Genomic DNA, 13,746 nt, shown 5'->3' with positions numbered 1-13,746 from the left:
CTTGAAAGCTAAAACTTTGTGTAATCCTGAGATATTTCCACTTGTATGATAATACAGATAGTGGGGTTTTTAGCTGAGGCTTTCCCCAGAGTATTCTTTTGTGTTTCATGTGTAATTGAATCTTCTTCTCTGTTATATGTGTTCTGTTTGATCTTGCTCAAAATCGATTAAGCTTCCGCAAGTTTGATTGTAGAAGTAGATTAAGTATTTTGCTTTAGTACATTGCATAATCAATTTAATCTACAGTGAGAATTTCTACATGCTTCTGACAGGAAAACACTTCAAGGTGTTGCTTTGGATTGTGTTCGGCAATTGTGTCGTGGTTCAGTCGAAATCAAAATTAAGTTGCTTTGAGCTCTTATGAGGCTGAGTATATCGCTGCTACCCAGGCTAGTTGTGAGGTCATTTGGCTTCGCAAGTTGTTGTGTGGCCTATTTGATCAGAAGTTGAGACCAACGGTTATTCACTGTGATAATCAAATTTGCATTAAACTCACAGAGAATCCAATGTTTCATGACAGGCCAAAACACATTGACATCAGATATCATTTCATCAGGGACTATGTTCAGAAGGGGGCAGTGTGGTGACAAACACTTTCCTCGGTAAAAGGGAGTGTTGATTTTTAATGTACCTTGGACAAGTGCTTTCCCATGAGTTAGTCTCTTCCTAGGAAAAAGTGTCCAAAATAATTATTTTCCTAAGTGTGACTTTATAAAGTGAAAGTGACTTTATAAGTGGTAAAGTCAATGTTAAATTATAAAGTGAAAAGTGAATTTTGACATAAAGCACAATGTGGGTACTCTATTCAATGGGTGAGTTAAAAAATAAAAAGTGAGAATTAAATGCACATTTATTCTCATCCCTTGATCTAAATGAATCTGAGCCATTAGATCTTAGGGTTGCCCAAAATTAATTTAGGGAAAAAAAAAGGGGAAAAGAAAAGAGAGACTGCATTCATTCTTCATAAGCAGATTGGAGAAAGGAGGCTGAGAGTTGGAGAAAAGTTTTGAAGGAGAAATTTGTTGCAGTAAGCTGAAGGAGTGAATTCTGTGCAAGTTGGGCATGGAAATCAAAGTTTAGAAGACAACAAAAGGCACAATACGAAAAAGCATTTAATGTTGTGAGCTGCACGCCATTCGAAAGAAGTTTTTGAAAAACAGCAATACAGAAATCTATATAGTCCATACAGTCATATACATATAGTACATATTTTCATCTTCAAGAGGGCACAGAAATCGAGGCAAAGTGGGCACGGTTTTCAAGGAGTTTTGGGCTGAAGAGATAAGCTGTAGTTTGTTGTTTTGTTTTGTCTGCAAATGTATTTTTCATAAAATCGAATGATAAATAAATTTGAAGAGCTCTCTAATAGGTTTTCCCCAGAGAAGATTGAAAGGGTTTTGCCTAGGGATACTTTTATGTGTGTTGCTAGTCTGGTTATGTCCATATTTATTTTTAGTGTGTGTTGACAGTCCCATGTGCTTTAATCTGAAAATTTCATTTCCAGAATTCTATATGTTGAATGTATGTTTATGGGAAAGGGCATTTAACTAAATGGGAGTGATAAGGTGAAATTAAAACCGAGTTGGGATTGTTGGAAAAAAAATAGTCATCAAAGTTCAACATAAGTTGTGAGGCAGTGTAGCTTTGCAAGATGCTTGTGGGATTATTTGATCTGCAGGTAGGGACAACAATGATACACTGTGATAATCAAAGTTGCATTAAGCTCTCTGAGAATCCTATGTTTCATTATCAGTCCAAGCATATCGAGATCAAATATCACTTCATTAGAGACAAGGTTCAGAGGGGTGTTGTGAGATTGCAATACATTTTTACAGAGGAGCAGGTGGCATATGTTCTCACGAAGCCTCTATTGAGAGGAAACTTTGTAAAGTATCATGACAAGCTAGGGGTGGTGGAGAATCACCTCCTTGCTATGAGGGAGTGTTGATGTGAGTAGCATCGAAAGGTCTTCTACAATTGCTTGGTGTCTTAGCATGTGGAAAACATGTTTTGCCTCTTCTAGTGATTTATGTCTTCTTTCCTAAGTTTAACTTAGGAAAAATACAATAATGAATGTCAATTAATTATTGTGGACTATTGGGTTATTTTCTCAAGGATAAATAATTTAATTATTCAAGTAACTTGGAAATAATCTCAACCTTTGATCTTCAAGATGTTTTCTAGAAGAAAAATTCAAGATGCTTCTAGAGAGGAGATTAGGGTTTGGGATTTGGACTCAATGAAGATTATAAATGGGGGCTAGTGATGGAGGTGAAGACACAACAAAGAGCACAAGTTTGTGAGCAAGTCATCACAAGAGACAGCTATTCTTCTCTGCAATGTGAGTGGCTCAGTGATCAGTGCGCAGAGAAGGAAGAAGTGCGAGTGAGTTTGAGCAAATCCAGGAGGGTCGTGTTGCCGAAAGGAGATCAAATTTGTCTATAGGAGACCTATTTGTTCAGGTGTTGGGGTTTTCCATTGCGCATTAGTGGTAGGGCGCAAATCGAGTTGCTAGAGGGAGGAGCAGATCTAATTGTTGGAGGTCGATTACTTCAAAGTGATTTCATCTGGAGGAAAATATTCTTGAGGTTGATTTACCTGGGCCAAAATCATTCTGAGGGAGCTAAGTTACAGGTTCCAGATTTTGTATTTCTCCTCCTATCTGTGAGTCGAAAAACCTAGATTTTCCAAATAATGAAATGACAAAAAATTGTTTGTGGGTTGATTAATTTTTGAAATGCATAATTTATTTGTGTGTACTTTTATGTGTGTTGCTGGTCTGGTTATGTCCATACTTATTTTCGGCATGTTGACAGTCCCATGTGTTTTAATCTAAAAATTTCATTTCCAGAATTCTATATGTTGAATGTATGTTTATGGGAAAGGGCATTTAATTGAATGGGAGTGATAAGGTGAAATTAAAACCAAGTTGCGATTGTTGGGAAAAAAATAGTCATCAAAGTTCAACATAAGTTGTGAGGCAGTGTGGCTTTGCAAGATGCTTGTGGGATTACTTGATCTACAGGTGGGGACAACAATGATTCACTGTGATAATCAAAGTTGCATTGAGCTCTCTGAGAATCCTGTGTTTCATGATCAGTCCAAGCATATCGAGATCAAATATCACTTCATCAGAGACAAGGTTCAGAGGAGTGTTGTGAGATTGCAATACATTTTTACAGAGGAGCAGGTGGCATATGTTCTCACAAAGCCTCTAGTGAGGGGAAAGTTTGTGAAGTATCGTGATAAGCTGGGGGTGGTGGAGAATCACCTCCTTGCTATGAGGGAGTGTTGATGTGAGTAGCATCGAAAGGTCTTCTATCTGTGGATCGAAAAACCCAGATTTTCTAGATAATGAAATGACAAAAAATTGTTTGTGGGTTAATTTATTTGTGCAATGCATAATTTATCACTCTGGTTTATTTCCGCTACCTATTTTTAATTCTAGAAGTTAAAGATACCAGGGATTTTATTTTTCGATGATTCAATTATTATTTGGGTAAATAAATAATAAACTAGGGATGAATTAAATTGTCGTGAGAAAATAAATATGGTTGGTATTAGAAACTTAACACGAACCACATGATTAAAAAGATCACCCAAGTAAGAAACTAGAGGGAGAAGGCCCTATTTAAAGAACTCTACCTAGAAACCATCCTCATCTACTGCTTTGCTATTGTTAATCACCAAAACGGCCTCTTTAATGTCCTTGTCTAAGAATAAGAAGCATGAAAAGGGCGAAGATGTAACTTGAACCTGGGGTTGCCTAGCAATATCATATGGGTTGGAGATGTGTGAGAACGTGCATCTAGGTTTAAGGTCAGGTGGGAGGGTGGAGTGGCAAGGGAAGACAATGCACCAAAAATGTTTGGAGAGAATAAACGAGGTAGACAAAACCACCCATCTCCTCATAGAAACAAAGAAGCTTTCCTTGTGGCAAAGAAGGCAACGACAGGAATCCACTGATGTTGGGATAAGAGGGGTGGGCATGGGTGAGTGCGTAAAGAACTTGGTGGAGGATGGCATTGCATTCATTGTCATACCAATAGTTCATATGACAAGAATTAGTTTTTGGGGTGGTGGAAGTGGGCAGGGTGGAGTGAGGGTAGAACTTGAGGGTTGCATCCCAAATGATGCATGAGAGGCAGTTGTACTTGGTAGAAGCAAAGTCTAGTGAGGAGAATCGAGTCTTAGTAAGGAGCATCTGGCGAAGGTGGGTAATATAGGTGTTTGGGTCCCCCTAGTCGAAACAAAAAATAATACAGGAAGGGCCCTAGGGGCAGGGTGGGGGGGTGGTAGAAGAGGGGAGGGTGTTAGCCCGACGAGAGAATGAAGGGTGTGGTCTGCTAGGGGGATGGGGAATGAAGGGGAATAAGTTTTGTACATAATCAACAATGCTCACCCCTCTGCCATGAGGGCAACATTGGAAAATGCAAGAGTCTAGAAAACAGTGAAGCCCATTTATAATCAACAACTCATGAGATTTTCCAAGTTGTATGAGGTGTCATCCATAAGCCTTGAAAGGCCCCAACTCATCATCTAACATCTAATAAAGCCCCACGGATTCTAGATCTATCTCTTGGATGCATAATGCATCCTTCTACCTGTCATGAAGAGGAATTTGGAGGGATCTTGTGCGAGCATTAAAATCACCTAAGAGGATAACTTCCCCAACCATTGAATACTAGGTGGTATTGAAATATAAATCGACAAAGGAATCGCCATCAAGTCCCTAAAACAACAAACAATGAAGAAGCAAGAGGGAAGTAACTACAATTTAGATGCTCTTAGGGAGCAAAGAAACACCTCTAACTTGAACCCAAATAAGCCTATCAAACTCGTCTACAACCACCAAAGATGTCTTGCTCCAAAGGGAGTCACTATTGAAACAAGCAACTCCATCTGAGCCCTGAATACCACGAGAGCTCCACATCTCCTTTCTACATGTTAAGAATTGATGGTACCCTATGATGTCTAGGAGAGATCAAATAGGGCTTGCATGAGACTCGATGATGAATAGGATGTCTAACAACCTCAAAGCATCATATATGAGATCCTGTGTTGCACGGGTACCCGCACCCGGGGGTGGGGTTCTCGAACCCGTCCCGGGTTCCCGCACCCAAGTACGGGATTCGGGTACGGGTTCTTCCCAGACGAACCCAGAAGAACCGAGTTCTTCAAAAAAAAAATGGATTCTTTTCCTTTAACGGGTTCTTGGGTTCTTCGGGTTCTTGGGTTCTTCGGGTTCTTCGGGTTCTTTGGGTTCTTCATAAAAAAACTATATTAAAAACATAATAAATAATATATAGTTGGATTGAGGTTAAGAACAAAGTGCATACATTTGTTGTAGGAGATAGATCACACCCACAGACAGAGGAGATCTATGCAAAATTGCAGTGACTGACAGGGTTGATGAAGGAAGCAAGGGATGTACCTGATGTGCACTTTATGCTACATGATAAGAAACAGGAGCAGGTGGTAGTGATCATCACATGATGTCCAATAGGGGTGGTGGGAATCTGCATTGTTTTACAAGAGGAAGAAGCTAATATTTTGTTTGTGGCATGTGCTTTTCAGCAAGTTGTAAAGACCACTGAAGTCTCATCAAAAGTGCAAGAAGTGCATATGTCGTAATTGCCACTATTCTGCCAAGTTCATAAATGAGGTCACCATGCAGGAAACCGTCCTGAGTGATTTAATCCACTTCATTATTTCCTCAACTCCGTTTTTTTGGGATTTATATTGAGGCTTAAGTAAAATAAGTTAGCTGGAAGTGCTATATTATTCTGTTGGTGTCTCTACAAAGGCAGTGGAGGTTTGAGGACTATTTACTTTTTTCATGTATCATGCCAAAGGCTATATCTCCCTAGGGCATTTCTCAAGGACAAGAGCCCATACAACAAGTTTGAAGTAAAATGGGTATTTTCAAAAATTTTAGGTTGAAGTTACATCAAGATATTCAAGTGAACAAAAGATGTGAGTGGACTGTCGACCTCCTTGGATATATGATTGCAAAGAGCTTGTCTGGGCAGAATAGGGATCAGGCTTCAGTTAGAGACCTTTTTTTTTCCTTGGAGCTTTAGGTAATGACTTATAAATAGCAGTAAAGGCATTTTCAGAGACACTCTTGTTCTATTTTTTCTCATGATGAGAAGTGTTGAAATTCAAATCTCACATAAATACATATAAGATGTAGATGTATGCACACAAATTGATGCATACACAGACAGACATTAATGGACATAGAGAGAACAGACATTAATGGACATAGAGAGAGAGATGCACACAAGAATTATAGTTTATAGCTGTAATGTATTATTCCATATGTTGGCTTGACAAAAGACGCTTGCCAGCAAGCTGTATAATTGACTTTGTACTGATTTCATGTGTTTCATTTTTGGATGAAAATATGGTGCAGCTCTAAATTGAATAAGTTAATTGCATCAAGCAACAGATGTTATGCTTCTCTGTATAAAACAACAGTTAATATCTTCACTCTTTTTTATGGTAGCTAATAGTGGGGACTTGTGTTTGAGGGTCAAACAGGTCACATAACAATTGAGAAAGGTCTGAAATTCTGTTGGATTTGGAAAATAAAATGAAAGATAAGCATAGGAAGAGAAATTGGAAGCATGGAAAAGGGTGGACATTATAGCAGTGTGATCAGACAAACAATGGTGCCTGCAATGTTAAGATGGCAATATAGAGTTAGGGAACAAGTTTGACCTGCAAACTGTATTTGATAGGATGCTTGCCTGGTATGCGGTTTCATGGAACTCAATGACAGCAGGATATGCTGACCACAACTGTTGCATGGATGCTTTCCAATTTGTGGCAGAATGCTTTGGCTTGGCATAAATTCAAACCAGGTGATCTTCACTATTATTCTGAAGGCATGTGCCAGACTGCCATCAGATGAAAATGGTAAGCAGGTCCATTTATGCATTATCAGAATGGCTTTGGAAAAAATATACAAATTCAAATTTCATATATATTATTAATTATATTTTTTCAACTTTAATATATTTCATATATATTATTAATTATATATATATATATATATGAAATATTAATTAATAATATGCATGTTTAAATGATTATCATTAAAGTTTTCTTGTTTAAAATTTAAAGTTGAAAAAATATACAAATTCAAATTTCATATATATTATTAATTATATATTATACTTTATAATTTATAAAATATAGATATTAAAATTTAATATTATTATATTACCCAACGAACCCACGCACCCTGTTTGCAAATATGTCGTCCCTGTCCCCGCCCCCGCACGCATGTTTCCTGGCAACACAGATGAGATCTGATGATAACAAAAAAAACCTCATTGTCATTCCAATAGCTAATGGAAATGTCTGCATTCTATCACCTCTCGCATCAAGCCCGTCATTTGGAAATCCTAGGTCGAGATTCCCACCCGGGTGGAAAGGAGTCCCAAATAAATGATCTAAGATTCTAGATGATTGCCCACTTCCCTGCCTTGTGTGTTGCTGCAACTACCTCTCTAGAGCATTTGAGCTCCTCAACCTATGATCTGGTGAGATCTTCATCAAGAAAGATCTTATTGGGAAAGAGAGAATAGCTTATGCTTAGTTCTAAAGGCTTGAAATCAATCAGCTATAGAACTAAATATATGGAAGAAAGTGTAATCCAATCTCTATCCAAGGGAATGTCAGAGACGTCCATATTATCCTTGAGAAACAAGGTCCTGACCACCACAAAATCTGAGGATGAGAGATGTAGAGGGAGCCACCTTCACCTTGAGGTTTAATTCTTGGGCCTGCCTAGCACATTCCTCCACTAGTTTAGCCTATACTACCTCCTTAATTGCTTCAATCTTGGGGCTAAGAATCTTGGGGCAACAAAAATAATTTAAGGAGGCCCAATTTCCAATTTATATACTCCTATACCAATAGAATAAATCAGATACGGAGCAAGATAAAAATAAAAATAATGGAACAGAAATCCCCTATTGATCCATGAGGATACCAGATATAATATTCTCGATCTTAAACAAATGCACATAGAAGATAAGGTCCTTAAAATAGAGAGATGACATCCTCTTGAGAGCGCCATGTGGCCTCCTATTAATGCTATATGCAGTGTCTGATACTTGCACCTATGTGGCCTCTTACTTATGCTACATGTGAAATGCTATACTTGGGAATTCAAGGGTAACATGTGACCTTTACCAATGTTACTGGCAAAGTGTTCACTTAAAAATTGTCACTTTAACTCTATAAAATCCCCTAATTGTAGGGATGAGGTAGAATTAATTGAAGGCTACTAATACGTTTAGAACATTCAAAAATAGCGTACAATACGTTGTACACTATGGCAAACACATAAGATATGAGACAAGTATATCAAGGTACTCATGAATTGCCAACCAACGGAGCACTGCCAATATAATTCCCTACTTCATTTCTATTCTATAAAAAGGAATATGACAAAGGCAATTTGTTTCCCATCATTCACAACAAAAGGCAAGCAATGCAGTAGAAAGCATTTCAAAATATCAAAAATTGTGGACAGGAAATAAGAAGTAAGGTATTAGGTTTGATTCATACAGGAGCAGACCAAATAAGAGGATGCTGCTTTAAAGTCATGCTGATGCTAAGTGCTGAAATTGTGCATGTGTGATGCTTCCAGGCTAGGCGCCCTGCCCATGTAGGCTCCCTCTCATGAAGTATGACCATCACAGGTTCTATATATCCTGTAGAAGTATTAAACCAAATATCGTTCAGCATTAGTATATGCTATAACTGATTGTTAACACCTAAATTTAATACAGTGTCATACCTAAAGAGAACAATAAAAAATCACACACTGAGTAAATACAATTATGACCACTCTAAATACCAGTATAACTTGCATCTATCATATCATATGATCAACTACGCTATGCATGAAATAGTAAAGTGTTCCATTGAAAAACCTGTGATTCAGGAATTACTAGTTAAGTTTTTGTGTTCACTTTGTGGAAAAACAAGTGAAGCTTAAATAGTTTGAATCTATTTGTCTTAAAACGAGAACTGCGAAATAAACAAAAGACAATTGAAATTCACATTGAATTTGGTAACTGATAAGACAAAAGAATAATTAACTGGCATTGAAGTCTGTGTGTCATAAAAAAGTTCACACCATCCACTCAATGCCTGATGTCAATGTCATAAGTAGGGCTCATGTTATGCCAAAAATCGTTAAAGTTGTGTCACTGAGTGTCATCAATATTCTAGTAAGATAATATGTCAACATGTACCTTATTAAATAATATAATTTGTATCAGAATTTGTTTTCAGGATTAGAACAGTTACACCATTTGTTCTGATCCACTGAGAACCAGTACCTCATTTAACATCCCCAGATTTGCATTATGCAAGAAAATCCTCAGCAGCCTTGATGCACTCAATGAATCTTAGAGTAAAATGGTCAGGGCTTTTCTAATCATAATAATATGAACTGGTCACAAAAATATGAAGAAACGCCCATGTGGGCTGAAATGCTGAATTCATGGTAACAGGCCCCTCATGAATCCTGCTTTGTGTTAAGGTTTAAAGCACTCAGAATTCAGTTTATGCAAGATCTTATATATATCTATATATATATATATATATACCGGGTAACAGGCTCTCCTCTGGATAGCCTAACACAGTGAGTTTGTATTTTCTCTGTGAATATGAAAAGATGAAATGCTAGATTACCAGAATAAATTATGCCAGTGAATATGATATCAGTTATCAGGCATGCAAAACTGAAGATCAGTAAATCCCATACTGCAGCATATCCCTTTTTATTGATTTGCAAGAAGACTTGTTAATTTCATGGTATGTACTTGCCTTTACAGTTGGAACAGAGACTTTATATGGCCAATAAAAGAAAAGATACATACTGAAATAAAGGTAGATATGACATGAATTTTTCATTAAAAACAATAAGCAGTGAAATCACTGTTTTCCCATCATAAGTTGAATATACTTGCCATGAATAAATGTGAAGTCCTTCACGTGTTTCATATCCAAATCGTGCACATTAACAATGTATGACGATTCAATATGCACAGAAACAGTACCACCAGAACCACTAGCTTCGTCATCTCCAACAAGTCCATAACCAGCCTGCCATACCAAAAGCTAGATTATACATTCGGAAATCCAACTTGTACACAGAATATCTACATATGTACAAAATAGGTTGAAGAAGTGATACAATGAAATTGGCTTTTAAACACTTAAATGCTTGAGAGAAATATCATAAAAATAAGAGTGTTGTCCACTCATCCTTAATATCCATTTATCAAAGAATATTTTCCAGGTTAACTGTAATCAATATAAAATCTGAACTAAACAGATTTAACACACTGAAATTGAATCCATGGATCCAACTTCTGGTTTTCTCCTCTTGAACCTCTTCTAAGGTTTTTGTCCATGACCAGAACACCAAGGAGTTGAAGTTCCATAGTTTTAAAACTTAGACTCGGACTCGGACTCGGAACAAGCCGAGGGTCGACTCCGACTCGGTGTCTGCTTGGCCTAATTGATTTCAATGACTCGGTCTTTGTAAAAAATACATTAAATATTTTTTATGAAAAAACAAAATTTTAAAGATTTTCGTTCATGTTTCCAAACTCGAAGCATTAGAATAATAGAGAAAAAACAACATATGATCAAAGTATGCTCATAAATATATCTATTATATCAAAATGGCACACAGTGCACTGTTCAATACATGTAATATATAGAGATCAGAAAAAAAACACATAATCAATGCTACTCCAAAATCTAACTCCTCAATGGCAAATGCTACTCCAAAAAACAACTCCTCAATGCTGCTCCAAAAATCGCCAAAGAAGCTCCTCAATGCTGCTCCAAAGATTGCCCAAGAACCTCCTCGATGCTGCTCCAAAGACCAACTCCAAATGCTCACAAACTCCTCACAAATGCAATGAGATAGCTATGAAGAAATATGAGGGGGTCGGATAACCTTTATAGGCATGGGAGAGGGGTAGTGGGGCTAGGAAATAGTTTACACAGAACAATATTTGATTTCAAGTCTGCCCAACATGCCTTTTTTCCCGTCACCGAAACCGGCCGGTTTAAGCCGGGCTTGGTCAGTCCGGCCAGTCCATTACCGAACCGGCTGAATCAGTGACCAATTTGGTCGGTTCGGTAATGGACCAGCCACCGAACCAGATAATTGACCTAGTTGGTCTGAGCAGGGATATGGCTCGGTCAACCAGGCCAATTCCGAGTCAAACCGGCCTAGTTTTAAAACATAGAGTTGAACACAAATTCACTAGGGAAAAAGGACAATTTATCATATTTTTCAGTCCACTTCAGATTAAATGCTTTACACAAAATGTTGAAGCATATGCATTTAAAATAGTAATTTTCCAATTCTAAATCCATTCCCTTGAGGAAGCAGATGCGCAGGTAGGCATAGTGGGTTCAGATGTGGGTGGAAAGATAAACGATGGATCTCATCTTCACTGACAATAGGATCCCAAATTCTAATGGATAACACAATCAAAGAGTATGCAACAAGGCATGCAGTATGAATTTCCAGGTTATCTGTGATGAATATAAAATCTGAACTAAAGAGATTTAACACTCTGAAATTGAATCCGTGGATCCGACTTCTGATTATCTTATTTTTCAGCCCATTTCAGATTCGATACCTCTTTACACAAAATGTTCAGCATATACATTTGGAAACTAGTAAATTTTACTATTCTAAATCCATTCCCTTGAGGTAGGGTAGGCGCAGGTAGGGGTAGTGGGTTCAGATGTGGGTGGAAAAATGAGGGATGTTTCTCATCTTCACTGACAATAGGATCCCAAATTCTAAACGGATAACACAATCAAAGAGTATGCAACAAGGTGTGCAGCATGAATAAATAAATATAGATTTCTGTCATAGAGAGCATCAAAGACCTAGCAAGCTCTACTAGGGTTTTGAGTATGATTTGAAGGATTGCAACCTTTCGTCCTTGCCTAGTCTTCGCTTCAGTCTTTTTGTATTCATTGCTGGTCTAGCTGGACCTGTCAGGCTGCAATTCTCGTCACAAGGCAGAAGGGAACAGATTATGGCAGACCCATTGCCTGAAAACACTGGTAATTCCAGATGTCACAACAGGCTCTGACAAAATCACTAATGGTACCTCCAAAAGCACCCCAGAAAGTCTCCAATTTTAATACTAATAGAATTCTTGTTGATATATCATGAAATGATTCTATTTCTCTTTGTAATGCCTTCAAGGAGTAAACATTGCTGGCATATTTTGTAAGGCATGTCCTGCCTGACACTATCCTAAGAAATTGATTCAGGAAGGTCCTCAAGAGGGGCCATGGACGTGCAGAAATACTACGGTTGTTTTCCCCCTAATTTCAAGGGATCTTAGTTGAACAAGCAACTCAGTTATCATGGTCAGTGTGAAAGAGATCATCATCAACCTTAAAGTGCAGCTGGAAGAAGGCAGAAAAATTGAAGAATCACTTAGAAGAGAACTTGAAGAAAGTAACAAAGAACGGAAGAACACAGAGAAGGAAAATTGCATACTCAAAGAAGAAGTTGCTCTATTGAAACTCCAAGTGCAGGAAGCAGAAAGGAAAGAGAAAGACCTGATAAGCCAACAAAAGGAAAATGGTAAAAGGTACATATCTGAAGTTGATCAAAAGGAAAAGGAACTGGATACAGCTATTGCAGAAATAGACAGGCTCAGGGAGGAAAATGGAAGGCAGAAGGAACAGATACACGTTCTCAACAAAGAAGCAGAAAGGTCACTCTTCTAAAGCTACAAATAGAAGAAGCAGAAAGAAGAAATAAAATCTTGAAAAGCTGGTTTCAAGAAGTCCTTGCTCAAAAGCAAGAATAGCTTGATGCAGCTCTTACTGAAATCAACAAGTTCAAGGAATGGCAAAAGGAACACTTGCAGGTTATTGACAGGAAAGATCAAGAATTGGCTCAGTTGAAGATGAATGCAAAAGAAGCAGGTAAAGCTCCATCTGAAAAAGGCACAAGCTCCAATCCTTTGCAAGGTCAGATTGATGGAAAGACTAATCAAGATGAAAGACCGAAGAGGATTAAGAATGTTGCAGCTCCAAAGAATAATGTTGAAACAATCAAGGACAAAGGTCAACAAAGGACTGCACCACTGCCTCCGAAGAAGAATGAATACAAAAGATCATCCAGACAAGATAACTCATCCAGGTACGCTAGTTTATTTAATGGTTATTGTTTTTCATGTACTAATTTTGGACATATGGCTAGGGATTGTAAATCTTATGACAAGTACAATTATCAAGGGCATTATCAAAACCCTAGAAGTAAGATTGCAGGAACACATGATAGGATTCATGATGACTTTGACAGCAGAAAGTATATGCCATTTGCCAATCATTCAGTCCAAATGTTAAATGCTACAAATGCCATAACTACGGACACATAGCTCACGATTGCAGGTACCAGATGGAGCCTTCCATGAATGACAACCCTAACATCAGGTACAGGAAGGTTTGAAGAAGAAAACAGATGCAAGAAGACCAAGCAAATAAGAAAATCTTACCAATATTGCTTTCAGGTTTGGTTCAGGCAAAGGGGCATAATGAATCTCCGACACAAGATGTTGAAGTTCAAGATGATCCAGCCGAAGAGTTGGTTCACACACTGTTTTGATTCCTGAAGATTCAGCATGTTGACTCCCTGTCTTGTGAACATTAAGATGGGGGGAC

General features: G+C 37.9%; 1 protein-coding gene across 1 annotated transcript in view; it reads right to left on the bottom strand.

The window, feature by feature from the left end:
- The window catches only part of CPSF160 (cleavage and polyadenylation specificity factor 160), a 424,028-nt gene that overhangs the window by 381,150 nt on the left and 29,132 nt on the right, over positions 1 to 13,746 (bottom strand). The window contains exons 4-5 of the mRNA XM_089425698.1: positions 9,999 to 10,134; positions 8,587 to 8,732 (exon numbers count right to left, since the gene is read on the bottom strand). Coding sequence (XP_089281824.1) covers positions 8,587 to 8,732; positions 9,999 to 10,134 — 282 coding nt within the window. The remainder of the gene's footprint in view (positions 1 to 8,586; positions 8,733 to 9,998; positions 10,135 to 13,746) is intronic.

Source organism: Pinus tabuliformis, chromosome 4_2 (assembly GCF_031772625.1).
Source record: "Pinus tabuliformis cultivar Carrire ecotype Pingquan chromosome 4_2, CPIR1, whole genome shotgun sequence".
Classification (NCBI taxonomy): Eukaryota; Viridiplantae; Streptophyta; class Pinopsida; order Pinales; family Pinaceae; genus Pinus; species Pinus tabuliformis.
Note: the sequence above shows the minus strand (reverse complement) of the source record. Positions and strands in the feature narration are given on the sequence as shown.